Source organism: Excalfactoria chinensis, chromosome 6, assembly GCF_039878825.1.
Source record: "Excalfactoria chinensis isolate bCotChi1 chromosome 6, bCotChi1.hap2, whole genome shotgun sequence".
NCBI classification, from domain to species: Eukaryota; Metazoa; Chordata; class Aves; order Galliformes; family Phasianidae; genus Excalfactoria; species Excalfactoria chinensis.
In genome coordinates this window covers 14,003,278-14,024,826 of record NC_092830.1, presented here as the reverse complement: position 1 = coordinate 14,024,826, position 21,549 = coordinate 14,003,278, and the positions used below count along the sequence as shown (strand labels likewise).

The window sequence follows — 21,549 nt, the reverse complement described above, 5'->3', positions numbered from 1 at the left end:
TTTTGGTGAGGCAGTGAATGAGAGGGATTACTTATAAAATATGAGATTTGTTATTAGTGTTCAGGAGCTTTTCAATCTTGATGTGTGATGTAGTTTTTAGTATGTTTGATAAAAAGATTTGCATGCTGCGTTGTCAAAGCTGCTTTTCTGAAGATATCAAGTGACTTGGCACCAAAAGCCTGCAGTACTTCTAAGGAGATTTTGGTACTTTCTGCTACCTGTATTCACTTCCAATGTATCTGAGTCTTTCCCAGGACTCCTGTGTCTATGCTTGACCTTTTACTGCCAAAGGGCAGGATGGATAGCTCATGACAAAAAGGAGCTTGGGTATCTTGAGTGTTCCTTTGCTAGAGGGACCATGAGCCAGGTTTAGGGCAGAAAATTATGCAGAACTGTAGACACATGGAACAGTATGTTGTTATGCCCACACATCGCTTTTGGGGCCTGGACTCTAGCAATGGATTCATTACTGCTTCTTCTCACTCTTATAGTTGAGTTTTAAAAAGGGAAACGAAGGAGAGACCTGAACCCAGGACTGCTAATATGCATATATAGCCTTAGTAGTCTGTTTGGCAGTCCTTAATTTCTTTCTTCTGTAATTACTAAAAACAACCACACCCTTACAAAAAGTAACTGCAATTAAACCCACATGGCTCTCCCCCTGCAGGGCCTTGTTGGGAACAAGTTCATAAATCTCAGTGAAGAGTGTGGGTGGGAAATAGCTTGTGTGTTTGCTCCCACTTGGTGATTTTTTATTTATTTATTTTTCCAACTGCAACACTGAGGGAAAGTAAGTTTCCAGCAGGAGATTCACGCTGCTTTTCTGCCACAATGACTTCTTAGTTTGCAGTTCAGAATTTAAGATTAGTCCTTTGTTTTGGCATTTGATGCTTCTGTCACTAGCGAGGTTCCAGTGGAATGAGATGTTGAAGATGAGATGTTTCTGAGGGTTGATTACTGGGTTGGAGCTTTGTCTTTAGATCTATAAAACAATAAAATATGTGTTTTTGGAAATAAGTTGCTTAAAGGAGTCAGTAAAAAAAAAAGGCAAAATGTCAGAGTTGTAATGGAGAAGCAAAAAGCCCACACACTGTGTTCTGCATCTTGACTCCTTTAAAGCTTGTTATGATTTTGTAATGCTACCCAAAACATCCTTACACAAAACAGAGCTTCTCGCATCTGTTCCAGATTAGCAGGATGTGTGAGATCTTCAAGTTAAAAAACACCAACAAGAGTTTATGTTCTTGAAGGATTAGACAAAATCAGCTCTTTTGAATGGGAAGGAAGTTGTGTTTCTTCTTTAATTGTTATTTGAAATTCATTCACTCTTAAAATTGTATGTGTGTATGAGCAGAAAGCTATAAATGATGACACAGCGTTCCCTTACTGGAGATATGGGAGCAATCAACCCAGCTTCCTTCATGAAGGAAATACAGTCAGTATAGAGCAGTTTGCTGCTGGGAAGAGCTTACTTATTTTTATCAGCTGCAGGACACGGTGGAGGAGAACATCCCCAGCTCTGCACTAGGGCACTGTCTCTTCTGGCCACAGAGGATCAAGCTTTGGGGAGCTTAGTGTCCCCACCTCCCACTGCTGCTGATGCTTTTCACAGATGTTTTAGTTCTCATGATGGAAATTTGTTTTGTGACATACTGCAGTTTTTTTTCTTTGCTTTTATTAAAAATAAATAAATTAACTGAGTGCTCTGAAAGCACTACCTCATGAGTCGCAGTGGAATAGACTCACGTTCAGCAGCGAAAGAAGGGATAAGGAGCAAAAATAACTGAAGGGAGGCAGGAAAAATTTAGCCCCTTGTGGGCCGCAGCGAGCAGGGTTCGAACCTGCGCGGGGAGACCCCATTGGATTTCAAGTCCAACGCCTTAACCACTCGGCCATCGCTGCTTCTCGTGATACACCGCCAGGGCACAAATCCTTATCGAGTCTTCCTGCTGCGGCTCTCCCCGCCCCGAGCACCGATGGCCGCCAATGGGAGCTGCCGATGGGAGCTGCTGCGTCCCGGCTCCCCGCCCCAAACGGAGCTGCCGAGCTGTTTTGTCTGTTCGAGTAAGGCTTGCACACGCTGAGTGGTGCCTGCTGCGATACTGTCTTTATAAGCCCATAGTATACCCAGTGGCATGTACATGAAGGTGAATAACATGATTATATCACAGTCTCATTATTATGTAAACAACAGTTGCTCAGTAAATAGCAAATACATGAAGAGCAGGAGGAAGGGAAACAGTGCTTTCAGTATGACCAAAGATAGTGGTGTACAGTGCAGAAAATAAATAGAAGTGGTCAGTCAGTGTTCATGTTGATAGAGAAACAAGTGTTTTTCAGGTGTAAGTGCAAGGAAAGTCCTGCTGGGGTTTATAGTACAAATGTTATTTCTATGTTTGTAAAGGTTTGATGATGAGGAGTAAGGCTGTTTACTTCTGTACTAATAGATAAGCTGAAGTTTCATTTCTGTTACAGAAAATAGACTACTTGAAATCCACACAAGCAGTAACTTATTTTAAGAAGGTACTATGAAATGACTGAACGTTTTTATTGCTCAAAGGGAACTGAATTGTAGTACATCAGAGCTGAGGTTTGGTAATAGTTCGGGCCATTTCTGAGGAAACTGAAATGAGCAGTTTCTTAAATTCTAAGTCAAAGTGAGTTTGTTTTTAGACTGCACAAGTAATTCTTGTATTTAATTCTATTGAGGAAGTGTAATACTCAGTACAGCTGTTTTGGAGAACTCTGTACACTGCTGTACAGTAGTATTATATTGAAGAAGCATTTCTCTTTAATCCCTTTTCTTTACTGAATTGTTAGAACATGCTTCTTTAGATAAGAATTCTGGGTAGCTAATACATCTCACAGTGACTGCAAGCTGAAAAAACTATGGGAATTGTGTAACACTTCTATAGAGAGATTTCTGACCCGCATAAAAAAAGTCAAAGTCAGAAATATTACTTTGGTTACTATTTTATGTGGGCTGCAAGTGAAATCCATGTGAATGGTATCATTAATGTAATATGCAAATATTCACATCACCAGAACTCTCTTGTTGTTTGATCACTGTCCTAATAACTGTCCTGGATATTAACAGCACAGTTCTCGTGTCTCATGAATTACGCTAGTTAGCATCAACGTTAAATAATGGAACCATATTTTGAACTTTCTACTTGATCTCCTTTTCAAGATATTTATTTTAAGTTTACTAGAAATTTTGCTGGAAAGACAATTATGTGCCTTATATGAGAAAGTGGACAAGTTACAGACATCAGCATGCTATGTCTGCAGAGTTTCGACTGTACTCAGCCTTAGGGGTCAATGGAAATGCTCCCACTGCTCATAAGCAGCAAATCCAAACTGTTTCTTTAAACCAAACTTGTCTGATGGGAAAAAAAAACAAAACCCACCAAAAAGACCCCACAGGATACCAGTTTGAGCTCACAAATGGTAAGGCCATATCCTTGGGAGGACTGTCTTTCCTGACTAAGAAGCACCCTCATCTACGTAGTCTGACCATTCCAGTCCCTTTTGCCAGGTTGTAAGAAATGAAGACTCAGAGACATCTGAAATATAGATGTGGAACCCTAAGACAAGAGAGCCTGGAAATGTACTCAGTGTCCCTTCTGTTTGACAATTTGGGATGCCTAATTTTTGTATTTTGAATTTAGGAAAATTTACTTTCTATATAGGAAACATTATTTTTCTTTAAATGTCTGTTGCAGGTATTTTGTATTCACGTGAATCCAAGAGTTGAGATAAAGATGCTGTTTCAGTAGAACACAATCACAAGGACTGGCAGGCTGTTGCAAACGGCACATGCAGTACTTGCATTTAACCAGCTACGTTCAATTTAATCTCGAAAAGCCCTCACTCCAATTGATACTTGAGTTAGAGTGACCTCCAGTGTTCTTTGTATAAGCTGCAAGTAAAGCAGCAGATAGGATGTGAGGCAAATGCTACATATGGGGCAATTTTCAGTGCTTCCACACAATCTTTGCAGGTGAATGATGGTCATACAGGAGGAAGAATGGCATTTGCAGAGTGCTATTTGAATTCTAGCACTTTGCTACCAAACTATTAATGCCAAAAGAAAGAGATCTCAATACAAAAGAAATAACTATAAATACTTCCAAGAATGTTTCCATTGTAAGAAACAGGCAGCTTGCTGAGCACTGCAGTGTGTCCCCAGGCACGGGTGCTTAGTTAATACAGAATGCTATCTATTGTTCACCACCTTAAAGTCCAAGATACCTGGCTAATCTGGCAATGTCAGAGGAGAGAGGGGAAAAGAATACTAGACTCAGGCAGCTGGAATGAGCTTCCCCATCTTTCAAGTAGGCACTTGACTTTTGGATGCCTCAGCTGGCTCCTCAGGTCACCTTCTATGGGTGTGAGGAGAGAGAGATCCTTGCCCTTAGTGGGTGGCTAAGTTCACCTATTTTAGAATGGTATGAGCAAATTCTTGAGAAATACTTTCCAGTATCTGTTGGGGGGCACTGAAAACAGCCAGGCATGAGACTAAAGGCTTAACTGAAGTGTTTGATATATCATTGACTAAAAGCGTCAGTAAGTCTTATAAACACAAATGGTTAATTTTATTATCAGAATTCATGCATTTAACGTTGCTTTAAAAATATATTGTTCCATCGTGTAAAAAATTTTGCACCTATGGCATCTATTTTTGAATGGGAATAGAATTTAAGTCTGACAGTCTTCAAGAAATATTATTAAGAAAAAAAAAATCATGAATTAAAAATGACATTTTAATGTATTCACTTAGGAAATGCAGGCTAAACTAAAGCCATTAGTACTTTGAATTTTTCTTCAGGACAGTACTAAATATGAAGTACAGAGTAAAAATCTTTTATGTATCTCATGAGCTTTTAATGAATCTCTGGCGGGTCAAAATTCAGGACAAAAGGGAATGGCCTCAAATTGTGCCAAGGGAAGTTCAGGTTGAATATTAGGGAAAAACTTCTCCAAAAGAGTGGTCAGGCACTGGAATGGGCTGCTCAGAGAGTTGGTAGAGTTGTGGTCCCTAAGACACTCAAGAGCCACGTAAATGTGGTACTAAAGAACAGAGTTTAGTGGGAAACACTGGTGGCAGATGGATGGTTGGACTAAATAATCTTAGAGGTCTTTTCCAACCTTAACAATTCTGTGATTCTATGAAAATGAACCTAGGATAACAGATGAAATTTCCCAATGGATAAGTGTATTTTGGAGAGAGAATTTTTATCCCAAAGGAGTCCTAAAATTCCTACTCCTTTAATCAGTTAAAACTAGCAAGATCTGAGCATTAGAATTAATAAAGGAGAGAGAAAAACTGGTTTTAAGACTTAAACAAAATCATGGCTGTAATAGGACAGACAGTTCAAAATTTGTCAGTGACAAAACTAGTTACCAGGAGCTCTCACAGAAGCTGTGAAATTCTATCCAGAATTTCAGCGTACTCTGTTCTGTTCTACAGCAGAATACGTACAGTTTAAAAGCTGATCTTTGCCTTGTGAACCAAAGAGAAGATTCATGACAGCTGAAAACCCTGCCACCTGACCAGCAGTGTGCATCAGGAGTTATATGTATATGGCGATAGAACATCTGACTGCAATAAACCCCACTGACAGGCTTAATGCAAATTTGCACGTTCCTTTCCCACAGCTACTTCTAGGAAGAGATGCTATCAGGAAGATTTCCCAGTAGCAGCATCTGTGCAGGGAAACTTCATTGAATTCATTTCCCGCTTGCTGGCAGTGGAAGCATCACAGTGGTCCGTAGCTTTCTCAGCAAGCACTGTTTGCAAACAAACTGCAAGCTGTTGATCACAGGGCTTCAAATAAGCGGTGGCTTTTATTTTGTTTCCCCCCAAAAGAGCGCTGTGTGAGCTAAGAGGCTGATGCTGCCTTGATAAACCACCTGTTAGAGCACAGTCTGAGCAGAGGAAAGGGGTTTCCTCACAGCCTGCAGCGCCTATGGGGGGGGATGCGATGGGGATGCCATGGGGGGTGGGGGGGCGGTCCCTCGCGCGTGTGGAGCCGTTTGAAGAGGTGGCGCGTGCACGGCCGTTGGAGTTCCTCACCAGGAGGCGGCGCAGCCATCTCCTTTTGTTTGTGAGGCGCGGAGTGGGATGTGTGAGGTGGAAATAGGGAGCGCAGGTGAGTGCATCTTTCTTAGGCTGTTGTGTAAGATGACGCCTTTGATATGGAAGCTGGGAGTGCTCTCAGGGTCAAAGATGATGTATGTGAGTGCTGCCTCTTACTGAAGGGGGAATGTAGCTCTGAGGGGTGTTTCTAGATACAACTGGCAACAGTCTGGTGTACTGAGTTGCAGAATTATGGGGTTGCGATGGACCTCTGGTGATGATCCCATCCAACTCCTTGCTAAAGCAGGTTCCCTACAGCAGGTCACTCCAGCAGGTGTCCAGGTGGGTCTTGAGTGTCCCTGGAGAAGGAGATTCCACAGCTTCCCTTGGAAGCCTGTTCCAGTGTGTTGTTGCTCTTGACAGTGAAGTTCTTCCTTGTGTTAGCATGGAACTTCTGTGTTCTAATTTCTGCCTGTTGCCCCTCACTCTGTTGCTGTATGCCACTGAAAAGAGTCCACTCCCATCAACTTGACTATTGCACTTCTGATGTCTGGAAGCAGTTGTGAGATCTGCTCTCAGCCTTCTCTTCTCCAAGCTGAACGCTTCCAGGTCTCTCAGTGTTAAAGGCCTGTCTGCTTTACCTCAGAACTGTTACATATGAGTAAGCAAAAATATGTGTTAATGTGGAGGTAATTGAAAGATAATTTTTAGTGTCTTCTTTGCCTGCCTTGCTGACCAATCTTACTGAGAAATGTGTTCCATCGCTTCTGTCCCTTTTGTGGTGTATTAATACAAACACTCTTCTTGGCTTCTAGCAGCAGTTGCTACAACAAGATTTGAAAGTTCTTTTAGCATTATTTGTAGGTAGGGGCTCATTTTCATTGGCTCAGCACTGTTAAACTCTTGCACAAAACCTGCTGATTTGGACTGTATCTCTGAAGTTACCTGACGATGATAAATTGCAGACAGACCTAGCGGTTTGGGGGTATGGTTCTGCTTGTGTGTACTGTTGGCTTTCTATTTTCTCTTGGGATAAACGTTTTGATACTGCTTTGTGTGTAGATGACCAAATTTTGGCTTGCCTGGGCTGCATTGAGTAAAGAGGAGTTGGGCTACATTTACATAGGTTGCACTGAATGTAATTCCTCCTATTTATTTCTGTGGAAACTACAACAACAAGCGCTGTAACACCATGTCAGGTGTCATTCTATCAGGCTGCCCCTCTGCTACCATCTGTCACATGGCAGTAAAATGGAATGGAATGCTGGTGGGAAGGTTCAACCTCTACTGCTATACCATCAGCATCCACTTTTGATGTCGTGTGCCAACATAAAAAGAGGCATTAATATCATATAATAATAATAATATATATAATATAGTTAATGCATGTAAGTTAAAAAAAAAAACCACAAACAACTTATTTTAATATTTATTTTTATTAAAACAAAAAAGAAAAGAGGGCTTGAAATACATATAACTACAAGGATTTTTGACTTTGTTTTTGTGAAACTAATGCGTCAGTCTGGTTCAGTGGATGTAGCTGCCATTCTTAGTGAGTTCTCAAGGCATTTGTCAGAGATTTTTGATGAAATTTCACTTTCCCCATCGTTCATCCTTGAAAATAGTTGTTCAGAAATGTACGTACTGCCAAAATGCGATGATATGAACAAGATGTGATTGTGAAGTGATGTCTCTACTAAGTGATTATAAAAGCCTGGTAAAGAGATATGATCACTTTTTATTTAAGGCAAATATCTGGTTGCAGCTCTATACATTCAGTTTGAAAATTCACTGGTGATTTATTTATGTAAACTGAAAATAGAATTGGAAATATACAGAACAAATTATTTTAATTTGCAATCTTGAACTTTGTTTTCAAATACAAAAGGAACGTTAAGGCTGCAAATGTCTCACTATTCACAAAACTGTGTTTAGCCAATGTATCAAAATGCATTTTCATCATGACTTGAGTTCAGACTGCACCGTGTCCTCCCTATGTGCTGGTTTCAGCCCAGACAGTGCCAATTGCGCACTGAGGTTTGGTTGTTGCAGAGCGATGGGTGTGTGCCTGGGGCTGGATCGGGCTTCTCGGTGGTGAAGAGCCACCTCTGTGACGCTGTGGGGCCAGGGGCAGGCTGCAGCATGGCCTGATCTGTTGGAAAAGCTTTACAGTGACAACCCCAGGATAGTTTGTTAAGATAGAGACAACTTGGGTATGATGAAAGGGCACAAGCATGTGTCTCTCTGACCATCTTAGATACTTTTAGCCTCTTAGAGCATCTCCATATCCAGTCCTGGCCAGGGCTATGGGAGACTTGTGGCACTGTGGAGGCTTGTATGGTAAATACCACACAGTATTTAAAATGGCACTAGGTGTTTAATGTAATTTTAATGTAATAATGCAATTTTCTACAATGTAGTGTATCTATTAGAACTTGAAGGCTCTGCTTTCACCTGTTTACTTCTGAAAAGAAGCACTGATGTGATTAGAAAGATCTACTGAATTTTAAAAATGGAGTAGCAAACATTAATTTCACATTTTTCTTGAATCTTGTAATTATGTTACCTCCTTTGTTGCTCTGAAATTTCAAATAGTGAATTAGAAAGGAGAGATTAGAAATGCTGAGAACTGTTGTCTTGATTAGCAGGAGTTAGTAGTATTAAGGCTTGGATTGCATCTTAGTTATAATACAGTGCTCAGGAAGTGGAATCTTTACTTTTGTCTAGCTGCTCTCTTCTGTGGCTGTTCATGCCTTCTAAATTCTTGAGCTGGAGGTGAGTAAAGAGAAGCTCATCTTTCAAGTTTGAATCTTGAAATTCTGAGAATGAATTATGAATGAAGCAGTAAGTTTAGTGTAACATCTCTAGTTTCATTTTCCTGTAGCAAATCATCATCTAGAGAATTCTCTTTGGTTTCTGTGAATAACTGATGCTGTTGCATGGGAAAAAATTGTCCATAAGATGTTCTATATCCAGTATAATCTTTTACCTCACTTTCAAATCTTCTATGCAGCTTTAAGCATAAAAGATGCAACAGAAGTCAGTTGGCCATTGCATGACAGGGCTGAGATGGGATAGATTTTTTTGTGTTGCTTCCTCCAGCTGTCTTAGGATAACCTCTTCATGTCTCTCCAAATCTTGCTTTTTGTTTACCTGTGATTAGTCAGAATAAGTACTCATTCCTTTGGTCTCTCTATTTTCATCCAGTTGAGCCTCTCCAGTGCTCTTCAGCTGGTGTCAGATAATCTTAGCCTTCAGGCTGTCTGTGCCCTTTTCACCTCTAAACCAACTAAAAATAGCAAAACATCTTTGATTGAACTTTTCTAAAAAGAAAATTCAGCCTGACACATGGACCTTGTATGATTCAAAACAGTTAAAATATTAAACAGCAGAATAGATGATGTCTAGTAGAATAAAGAACAGTATTGAACAGTTTCTGCCTTTCAAAATTTCCAATTTTTTTTTTCTTTTTTTAAATTTAAGCATACACTCTGTGTGTATTACGTGTCAAGCTACTCAAAGCTGTTATGATTTCTACTTAGCAATACTTCACCAAATAACCGAAATGACTACCTTGGTAAAAAATACTATAAATGCATGATTATTGATCTGGAAATAACTTCTGAGCGTTTTGTGACATAAAGGTGAATGAAAGTTGTTGTGTACGCTATAGTTCATATCAAACGCTGTAATATGTATGCTGCAACAGTGTTTGAACTGGCTTTTACATCAGTGGCCATTGCTTTCCTTGTTCCACTTTGCCCTCTCACCTTCAACATAAAGCTCATTGACTTTAGAGGGGACTTCGCCACTGAATTAAGTAGCAATTGATTGAGGGTCTGAAATCTCAGGAACAAACTGTTTTCAAGATGAAGATTGAGTTTGGGCTTTCTTAAAGCACTATAAACACTAACAAATTGTCAGTAAAGTCAGGAAACTTATGGCTTAGGAGGAGGTCCCAAATGGGTACTCCCCTCCCCATTTTGACTATTTTCCATTCCTTTTTTATTTCTTGTAGGCAAGGAAGAATTGGCAGTCATTTGCTCTCTTGCTGTCAGTGCCTCTAGAGTCAAGAAGAATTAAGAGGAGTTCTTCACAAAGCCTTTTTCAAGGATCTCTTGTTAGATTCTTCATTTGGAAGGTAAGTTTGGATAGAAATGAAGGGAATTTTCCATTTAGTAAAAGAATGTGAATCTGTGAGCTGAACTATAGTTACTTAAATAATTTACTTTCTAGAGAAGGAACTTTTAAGCATAATACTCTAAATGTACATTTATAACCTTTGTGTGAATTGTCTTGTACAGTATTTTTAACACCATTATTTGCTATTAAGGTAAGAAGACATATTTCTAAATAGGACTGTTACATTCAATATAGTGGTTGGCATGCTTCAAAAACTTTATGTATGTTACGACATTTTTTTTCTATGTAAAATACATTTGGGCTCCTCTTATTAAAAATGTGAGGTATGTTCAGAGCCAGTGTAGACAAAAATACTTGCAACAGCAAAGAATTAGGCCTGGTGTCAGGCATTTGGGAAAAAATGCATAATGAATTGTTGCTGTTCTCTCCTGTTAAGAATTGGTCAGTAGTATGAAAATTATTTGCCTTGGAACCAAGAAGTTATTTGTAGGATTAATCTTTAGCCAAAGTCTTCTGTATTAGAATGAGGATGGGGGTCAAATCATAAAATCGTAGAATGGATTGGGTTGGAGGGAACCTCAAAGATCATTTTATTCCAGCCCCACTGCTGTGAGCAGGGCAGCCGCTCACTAGACTAGGATGCTCAGGGCTTCATCCAGCCTGGCCTTGAATCTCCAATGATGTTGCACCTTCAACTTCTTTTGTATTCAAAGGGACAAAATAATCTTTAGTTGTTATTTCTGGGACTGTTTTAGAAGAAACAGTGAATCTACTATGTAGTGTTTCTCTTCTAAGCCGGATTTTATGTTGAAACTCGTTGAGTCGATAAGGTGCTATGCTCTGCCAGAAGCCTGCTTGGAAGAGTTCCTTAGTGTCCTGGAGTCTGAGGTCTGTACAGTCCTGCAGGTGTGTGGTGGGATTACAGCTTTGATTAAACAATCTGTCCCTATTATTTTAGATAAAACCTTTGTAGGTACTAGCTGATATGCTGCTTGTGGATGTCCCAGATGGTGTGCTTTCTGCAAACAGATTCTTTTTTTTTCCCCCCATATGTATATAAATTAATACATTCTTAAAAAACAGTGATTACATATACTAGCGTTAATTCTGGAGTTGGTTTGTTTGTGTCGTTAGACAGCAGTGGAGAACAGGTACATTATTTGGGTCACTGGAGAAAACAAAGAGTGCCCACCTTTACAAACTAAATTAATTTGAAAATAGTTGCTTCAAATGGGACATGATAGTGAAACATCACGTGTGAGGCATCAATATGAAACAAAAAAATTTTTGAGATGTGACAGCCTTACCAAGAGAAAAGCATTTTAAATCATTGCAACTGAGTAAGAAGTGGGTATCTGTTAAGCAAAACATCGTAGATATTACAGTATGTAGCTGTCAAATAACAAAAATGGTAAATGCTTGGTGTGTTTCCTCTCCCTCACCCCCCTGCTCCCTACAAGAACTGAACAATATTCTATTTTTAGTGAAAGGTCAACTTGAACTTTATTTAAACAGAGTCTCTGGTTCTGAATAGAGATAGGAACACTTTAAAAGCGATAACAAAGGGGAGGGCTTGGAGCCAAACCTTTTAGAACTATTGTTACCAGTACAAGATAGTAATCCATGTACAAACTGTGTGCTGCTTAAACAAGAAAGGGTGCTTGTTCAGTGCTCCAAGTGCATGCAGGGAAAATAGCGCAGAGGCTCATGTCAGAATATATATATATATTTAAAGTTTTTAGAAAAGAATTTGGAGTGGGTCTAAAGAGTATAATGAAAACCTTCTGTTTTTGAAGGAAATGCTGCCTCTGATGTTGCACAACTTCCTTTTTGTTTTTCCTTATGAAATAAATATATGTTTTTTGATATCTTAAATATTACAACTGTAGTTCTCAGACATGAAGCTTCAGTTCTTGGAAAAAAGTACGTTGGAAGAAATGTTTGGAAGACAGGGCTGTTAAAATATTTCCAAATAAAGCAGGATTATTTTGCTTCTCCTGTCAGTTCTATTCAGTTTGATGCTAATATAGTGTGATGATCATCAGGCCTGCAGGTTTCTGTAGTGATATTTCTGTGGAGGAGGATTTCCTTGCTGTGGCTGTAGACTTAGGACAATAGCATGTGTTTGTGGATTGTTGCTGGTTGAAGAGCAGAGCCTGGCATGCTAGTGCAAAGCCAACTGCTCTGCAGCTGATCAGACTATAGGATTCACACCTCTGCTGGAATGTCTCCTAGAACTCGTCACTGTGTGGCAACTGCCTGTGAAAGAGTGCATGCAACCAAGGCAGTAATTTTGATAGTATATTTAAGGGAGAAGAATGTGTTAGCTGATGTTACTAAGAATAAGAAATAATAGTATCTGAGTAACTTTGACCTGAATATGGTAGAAGAGATTATATTCTCTAGGTTTATGTTACAAGATGTGTTCAGAAATGATTTACTCTTCTCAGCCTGTTTATTGGCCGCAGTTTGTGGGAGCAAGGTGCTCCAGTTAGACGGACAGCTGTATCACCAGATTCTCTTCCTGATTCTCCCACTGACATTCTGTGTGATTGTGAGCAAGTAATTTATCTCAGATTGTTTCCTCATGTGGAACTGAAAGATAACCTCTACATTAGAGAGATTTGATGGAATGCACTATAGGAAAAGTAGGCACAGCTTTTTTAGCAAGGAAAAGAGTGCACTGAGAATAATATAATCCAGAGAAGGTTTATCATTTGAAGTCTCAGTGGTCGTCAGACATTTTGGAAAGTGTTTGCCGACTGAAGTGTGATGAGTTTCTCATCTCAAGCATTATTTTTTTCTATAAACATTAACTAAAGCTTTTCATACAATTAGATCATAACCTATTCCTCACCATGTAGATTCTCCTGTACCCAGTAAGAACTAGGCTAATACTGTTTTCTTTTACTTGGTTCGTTTTTAAAGGGATGATGTATGACACTACTTAGTTATACTGAAAGCTATGTTGAATTTGGCAGAAATTTCATGTCCTTAGGAATTTCAGTTGTTTTTCAAGTGTGTTTGAAGGTGGTCAATGTATTAAAGAGAATGCAGTCCAGAGAATGTAAACATCTTTTGGTTACTTCACTGTAAATTTGTATCTATGTGCTAAGTCTGGTAGTAACCTGCAGTGAATAAATACAATGAACAACTCTGAATCTTGTCACCTTCCAGTCCTCTGGCTACCCTTTCTTTTCAACTGCCTTTGCACTAGCAGCTATTAACTCTTGCTAATGGTAAGAAATGAAAATATTTGAGGTGGTTAGGGTATAACCTGACGGCCCTGTACAGAAATCGAGTTTGCTACGTGCTTTATGGATTTTTTTCCCTAGAGTTGAATGTGTTACCCTTCCCATCTGTTGAAGATATCGCTCCATTCTGTTGTGTGGCCTGGCCCATGGAAGTTCATGCTGCTGCGTTGGAAACCCAACTAGTACATCTTAACAGGTGTTTTTTTTTCCCCATTCTGGAAATTATTTTTCATGTATCATCTAAAGATTAAGGAAAAAATACAATCACTGTTTTTGTTGCTTTTATAAAATCTGATTTACTCTCACTGTACTGACTCAGTAGCAAAAAAAGCTAACAAATTTAATTCCTGAAATGCTGCTGATGCCAACTGATAGAGCTATTGAATAATTATGTAATAAATAAGAATTTAAGATCAAATAATGAAACATTCTATTACACACTCTCAGCAATGCCCCATGTCTTAGAAATTTCAGGTGATATGTGCATGTGTACCATTTTTACAAATACTCATCCATTCTGCTTTGATTTAATATATTTTTCTTGTTCTCTCTCTCTTTCTCTCTCTTTTTTTTTTTTTTTTTTTTTTTTTTTTTTTTTTCCAGAAGGCAATAGCGCTTTGCATTTAATGAAATTGATGGGATGTTATGCTGTATGCCAGTGGACAATAACATACAACAGAAAGAAAACAAATTTGGTGCCAAAAGATTCAGTTAGAGCCTCATGAATCCTTTTGCTGTCCAGTTCAGAAGCTGGTCTGAGTCACTGCCTTGAGACAGAACCTGGCATACAACCAGAATGTATGGGAAAACAATAGCCTGCTGAAAATTATAAATAAGCACTAGAAAAATGAGTAATGGAGTATTTCATGTCATTTAATTGTTAAAAATCACTTTTAATAGAAGGTTTTTAATCTTTTTTAAAAATTATTATTATTATTTTATTTTATTTTTATTTTTTAATTAAATATCTAAGTATCTGTGTAGCTGTGCACTTGTATATAGCTTTAAGGCTGCCCATCCCCCTGCCACCATTCCAGCAGCCATTGTGTCCTGTCAGTCATCCTGAAATACACTGGAGTGCTTGTCAGGCAGTCCCTTGCAGATGCTTCAGAAGCCAAATAGTGAGCCAAATCAGTTGCACTGAAGCTCCCTAACACAAGGATATTACATAGGCAGTTGCTTTAGTGCTGAATATGGACCGTTTGTATTCTAGCATAGGTGAGTGATATGCTGTTAGCTTTCTACTGACTTAGCAGGAAATGGATTCTAAACTTCTCTAATTTCTGCAGAATATCTTTGGCTCGGCTTTCTAATGCTAACTGGTTGGTCTGTGTCTGCATACAGTTTACTTTCACATTGATCTAAGAAAGTGCAGGTACTGTGTTCAACTGTAATGAAAATTGATAGAAACTATTTTTCAAGGGTATTTTTTTCTTAGTCCATAGCACCCAGTATTCTCAGCTTGGACACATCTGCTGACAGGACAAGTTCTTATTTTAAGTTTGCAGCACTTGTAGAAGAGTGCAGGTGGTTGCTTTACTGGATGTTTGGAGACAGAAGAACTGTATCTGGTGACACATGCTTAACGTCCTAAGTGTTGTAAATGTTCCCCATCTACAGTGCTGAAATTGCCTACTGTAAAGGTTAATATAACCAAGTGTGAGGTTAAAGCAGCCTTTTAACAAAAAATCTTGCAGTCAAGATCTGTACTGTATTTACAGGGCATATTTTTATGGGAGTATATATATGCATGTCAAAAGTAAACAAAAATGACAACAACAACAAACAAACAAAAACAGGTAAAAACTCCCCCAAACTGTGATTTATTTATTTTTTTTTTTCCCCATATCTTGAGGAAGATATGAAATTATCTAAAAATTTATCTTCTTAATTAAGGAGTGGAAATGTCAGGTAAAGGTCCAGAATCATTTTTTACTGCCTGCAAATTTTTCTTTGCCACCCTCTATACTTGCCTCCATTAAAAACAAAGAAACAGAGATCAACCCCAAAACCCTTTTTTACTAATATGGTAAATAATACTGACAAGAGTCTGGTAAGTTAAAGAAATGACAACATTGTCAAAATAATATAAAATTTTGCATTTTCACTGCATTTGTTTGCAAGCGTATTTTCCTATTTTGTCTGCTTACAAAGAACGTTAGAATTATACTTAGGAGAAAACAAATGAAACTCCCAAACATCTACAACCAGTAGCAAAGTCTTTAAATAGGTTATATATCTTAGAATATAATTTTTCAGGAACAATAAAGCAAAATTTGCCATTGATTTTCAATTAATGATAATTTATTGGCTTGCCCTAAGGCAAAAAACTATTGTAGATTTCAGAAACCTGAGCAAGTGCTGGAGCAAAGAGTGAAAATATCTGCATTAGACAACATGCTAAGGTTTAAAAATCTGCAAACACAGGGAAGATAAATGCTCTGCTCATGGAGGTTTTTCTGATTTAAATAAACTGGAATTGGATTCGTAACACTATATAAATTTGAGATGGTTCAGAGGGAAAGATCTAATCATTGTAGATGATATGTAGTATAGGATGGTGTGCTGAGAGAAAGGGGGAAGCTTTTGCTGCAAGCAGCAAAGGTCTCTTATTTGAACTTCGAGTGAAATGGCTAGTAATGCCCTTCTGTCAGTGAATCGAGTGGAAGCCTCTACAAATTTGAAGTATGGGTGTATGTGAAGAAAAAACCTGACAATCATCTTGTGAGTTTTTTAAAGCTCAGTAGAAGCATGAAGTGTTGTTTTCAGCCAACCCAATACCTTTCATCTGATTTTTAACAGGTCCAAAAGTAATTCACAGTAGAACCAATGTAATCTATTTGCATTTGTTGTGATTTATTTAAAAAAAAAACCTCACATGCAGGGAAGTTTCTGAAAATTATGTCAAACACAAGAATTGTGAACCAGCAGTATCATTAAAAACCTTGAGTCTTATTAAGTCTACTTAATGGCTACAGTGAGGTAGTAGGAGTGAGAGACAAGATCTGTATGTTTGCTTGAAGGTTTGAGTATGTGACACGACTAATTTTTGGTGTCCCGAATTTTATTTTCTTGGCTTTTGTTACAGATGTCTAAGAAATAAATGTGTAAAAAATGGTGAAATGATTTGCAGTGACATTTCAAAAGTAGTCTTTTTTAAAAAAAAAAAAAAAGTAATATGGAAGGAAAACTGAAGTTGTCAGTTTCATGTCAGGACTGTTCACTTTTATCTGTTGACTTGTAAATAGAATTAAAACTGAAGAATCAGTTCTTTCCATATATTCTCACTTGATTATGGGCAACTGAATCTGTGGAAACCTAGGGCTGTAGCAAGTGTATTTTATAATGAAGCAATAAATTTAGCACTTGTATCACCTTTATTGGTGATATTGAGATTGGTAAAAGCTTAAAGTACTTCTAACATTAATTCTTTAATTTTCATTCATACTATCATTGCCTGCAAGCGGAATGTGGATATCTATTATAAGACAAACTTGGTATAGAAAGCTTAAACCTACTACATAGTATTAAATCAATGCTAGGTTCACCAGGAGGTTACAATATATCCCTTCAGCCTGCACAATCGAGCTACCTCATTACTTTATTATACAACATCAATGGCTGTAATAAGTCCTGTTCAAAAACAGACAGATATCCATTACTTTTGTGTTTGAAGTCTTTATTGGATAAAAAAGCTTTGTTGAGTTATGTTTTACAGGAAGTTATGTTACTGGAAAATTTAAAGTGTATTTTATTTTGGAGCAATAATCAGTTGCTTTCCTACTTAAAACACAGTTGTAATTCTCTGCTGTTGCACGCTCATTACACTGCAGCCTGAACCGGGACCCAGTGAACTCAGTGAAAACCCATAAATTAATGCCTGTGAACTTTGGATCTGGCTCCTAATGAATGACTCATTCACTTTAAAGATCTTCCTTAGCTTTAATTCCATCTTACTGACTTCAGTTATAGGTTTTCTTAATTTAATCTGTCTCAACACTTAGAAAACATTTGCTACTGCAGGGCATAAAATAACTAAATGCTTCACATTCTCATGCTGTTAATTATCAGGACTTTTAGGAGCTTCTATATACATTTCTGTTCTCAAACTGATTATTATGACCTTTTTGCTTTAACATCCAAGTAAGATATAGGTCTTATACACGTAACATAGGTGTTTTTCTTCTGTGATGTATTCAGTAACACAATTTTTCAATAGATTTAATAACAAAATACATATTTCTTTAAAAGCTCAATTTTATTGACTAGTACAGAATTTATATTTAATGGATTTCTCATACAATTATCCCTGTGCATTTTTAAAATACACAGTCAAATTAGAAATCCTGAAGAGAAGACATTTATATGCATCTGAAATCTATTATTTCATGGTTTATGTGAGTATCTGTATATATTTTCACAATTTAGAAGCAAGGAATCATAATAATTAATCTTATCTCTTAAAATCCTAATCCCTTTGTGGAATCAAGCCTGTACTCCAGGAAGCGGTTTCTGGACACTGACAGATTGCAATGGGCTCTCATGGTTAATAATTGCATAACAAATTATTTTTTATCTTTTTGCTTTGTTCCTAGGTGAAATGCCAACCAAAGTACCAAACATTAAACTGAAAATTGATCCTCAGGATCTGCAGATCCAGACCTTCACAGTGGAGAAATTACTGGAACCACTTATAATTCAGGTATTTTAACATTACAGAAAAGAAGTTAGACATACAGAGAAGTGAATGAGGTTGAAGAATATAGTCTAAGGACACTGTTGTGAAAAGCGTACCCATGACTCTTCTGAAACTGGCTTGGAAATTGGGCAGGGACCATCTTCTTCTAGCTTTGGTAATTCATGAGGCCCCTTCCATCTTGCGAATGCTACACAGTATGTTATAGCAACTGTTGCATGTTTTAGCTAGTCTTTTGCACACTGTTAGCTATGGGCATTTAAATGTGAAATGTGCTACAGACTGAGTTCAAATCATAGAAAGTTTCATATAGTAAATATTGGATGGAGTCCTGTCATCTGTAGGTCAGTTTCTTTGTGTGAATTCTGAAAACAAACAACAAAAACAACCCACAAACCTATCCTGTTTTATTTTGGAAGAGATTCCCTTAGAGCAATACAATTGCTGTGTGTTGGATAAAAATATATCTTAGCACTTCCATCTAAAGAAAATTTGAACTAATAGACTTTTGGGTTTGTTGATGATGCTTTCATTTTAGGAGCAGGTGTTCTGCATTCTTGAGTTTTAATTCAAATATTCAGCCGTTCAATATGCCGTGCTTAAGGAGGGAATCTTTAACAGACTGTGTATATTTTGCATGGATTGGAAATCTTTTACTTTTTATCCAGTACAATGGCAAGGACCTACTTGCTGAAGACTTGACATGATTCTGCAAATACTGTGGGTAACTAAGTGTGTTAAAGGTCCTCTACAGAAATATATTATGTGAAAAAAGAACATAAGACATCTTCTATTTTAAATCTCAATCTTGTTGAATGCTCACTTCATTTTATTTAGTGGTGTGCAAATCCCTGTTTTTATTTAGTCAACTGCATGTACCACAAGGTTGTCAGTCTACCTGCGTCCTTCAGCCTTGTCAAGATGATGACTAGGGGATTGCAGGACCACCAGTACTGTTGCATCTCCCCCTTGGCATCCCAAGCAGTGACCTGACCTAAGGTGGCATGTTAAAATATTGCTGTGCAGGGCTCTGCAGGGAGAGGAACTCACAGGTGGAAAGTGGCGTAACTATGTTAGTCTGACTAGCATTATACTTCCATACTGTACTCTCCTGGCTATGTACTGCTAGTTGCACTAGGTCTTCAGAGTAATGGAGAAAATTTTCTTTAATCCTTCTCAATCCCTTGCCCCCATGCAAACAAACACTATAAGGGATTGCCTTTATCCATGGTGTTTATTTTATTCCAGGTGTTTTGGGAAAAGTATGTTTGAAAGGAAGACTTTTAGGTACAATTCATATTATATTTTATTTCACCTTCAGAGACCAAAGCTTGTTGAATTTCTTTGCTAATTTAAATAAAGATAACATTTGAGACTAGATAAAGATTTTCTTCTGCAGTGTTGGTGCAGGCAGCTTAACACCTTGCAGCTGCTCACCCACTGTTCCCAAGTGGGATGAGGGAGAGAATCCTAAAGTTAAAAGAGAGAAATCATGGATTGAGATATAGATTATTTGCTAGGTGATGCAAAAACTGCCTGTGCAAGTGAAGCGAAACAACGATTTGTTCGTTCATTCCCATCAAGAGGCAGATATTCAGCCACTTTTAAGACAGAAGAGACACATAGCAATTTAATTTTTTCTTTGGAAGACAAATGCCAACATTCTGAGTATCCTCCACTTCCTCCTCCTTCACCCCAGTTTTTATTGGTAGGCATGACACTACATGATATGGGGCATTCCATTGTCCAGCTGGGGTCAGTTGTCCTGACTGTGTCCCTTCTTAGCTTCTTGTGTGCTCTGAGCTTGTCTCAGGCAGGGCAGTTTGAGAAGCAGAAATGTCCTTGGCTCTGTGTACACACTGCTCTGCAACAACTAATACAGTCAAGGTGTTATTACCACTATTTTCATAGAAAATCCAAAGCACAGCATGGTATGAGCCTCTGTGCTGAAAATTTACATCATCCATGACAAATAGCAAAGTAGTGCTAGACATTGTCCCTTTTGAATTTACATTAATTAAAAATTAGGAAATATGTGGCTGGATGAGATTAATATCACTTCATTAATTCATGAAGGAAACACTTCATAACTGCTTTTACCCTGTGATCTGTGCAAGTCCTGTAAGATGCAGATTAGCTCCTTGTTTGAAAACTTCGTCTGAAATTCTGTCTCTTTATTTGTATATACACACACACTTAATATGTGCTATTTGTGCACATGTATACTTCTCAAATATTTCAAAGAGTTTTTCCTTACCAAGTATATTTTCTTCCATATATTTATACTCTTTACACATGCACAGGCTATGGAATTTTATGGCTGTGAGAGAAAGGTAAATTTTGCAGAATACTTATGCATGTGTTAATGCATGTGTTTTAGGATTTCATGTATTATATTACTGATGAAAAATAAGGAAGTAGAAAGGCTTTTACTTATTACCCTGTCACCCACACTGACAAAACTTTGTTCACACAGAAATGATTCAATGCTGTTTTTAGTTCTGTATGGTGAATTTACTTTATGCACAGTGCAACTGATTAAGCAGTATTTATTTTTATGGGCAACACTTTGTTATATACCAGACAAGGGCTGGTTAGCATTTGAAATGGTGAGGAGGTACTTCTGCCATTGTCATTAGATTGCTGGGTTCATATATTGTTTCTTCAAATGTCTAGGGACTGCAGGTACTTAACTAAATGCTTTTCAACAGTTATAAGCTATTTTGTGGTTGATGCTTTTAATTTTTTTGTTATTATAATAATAACAAAGGAAATCTTTTGGTACTAAAGGTATGAAAATACTGTTTTCTTTAACTACGGTAATGTTAATAGGCTGTCTTTTAAAGACTGATTTGGTTCTGAATATAGCATTACAAGAATTACTGCACAGTGCCCTAGGATTTCAGTATTTGTGAATCATGACAAAAACAAAAATCAGAGCAATTCTACAAGCCTAATAAATAATGGTAATAACTGACAACAACAGATTTGCTGCTGTGATGGCATATGGACTTGAAAATCTCACTTTAAAATCTTTGGTCTTATAGTAATTCTCCTCCCAAACATCTTAAGTGTTGTAAAATATGCTATTGATTTCCATTGAATGCTGGGAGATAGCCATGTCACATATGGCAATAAGGATGTATGGCAATGTAAAACTAACTGAAATGCAATTAGGCATGAGCTAGATTAATGGAGTATGTTTCTCTCTCCCTTGTTTGTTTATTTATTTTATTATTCTGAGCCTTATAATGCTGTCATTTTAACTGTGTATTCTGTCACTGCTGTGCAACCTGTATTGACAGAAGATCAAAAAAGCATGCTATATTTGCTGCTGCTTAATTCAATTCTTTGTGTAGAATCATCATTAAGGT

The 21,549-nt window shown here is 37.7% G+C and overlaps 1 protein-coding gene and 1 non-coding gene across 3 annotated transcripts in view; one reads left to right on the top strand and one right to left on the bottom strand.

The window, feature by feature from the left end:
- Nucleotides 1–1,820: 1,820 nt before the first annotated feature.
- TRNAS-UGA (transfer RNA serine (anticodon UGA)) lies at nt 1,821–1,902 on the bottom strand. The gene has a single exon. It is a non-coding gene; the product is annotated as a tRNA-Ser (tRNA).
- A 12,663-nt stretch (nt 1,903–14,565) lies between these two features.
- The window catches only part of CTNNA3 (catenin alpha 3), a 384,435-nt gene continuing 377,451 nt past the window's right edge, over nt 14,566–21,549 (top strand). For both annotated transcript variants that reach the window (XM_072339610.1, XM_072339609.1), the window contains exons 1-2: nt 14,566–14,697; nt 18,075–18,181. In XM_072339610.1, the coding sequence (XP_072195711.1) occupies nt 14,673–14,697; nt 18,075–18,181 (132 nt within the window). In that variant the 5' untranslated portion in view covers nt 14,566–14,672. The remainder of the gene's footprint in view (nt 14,698–18,074; nt 18,182–21,549) is intronic.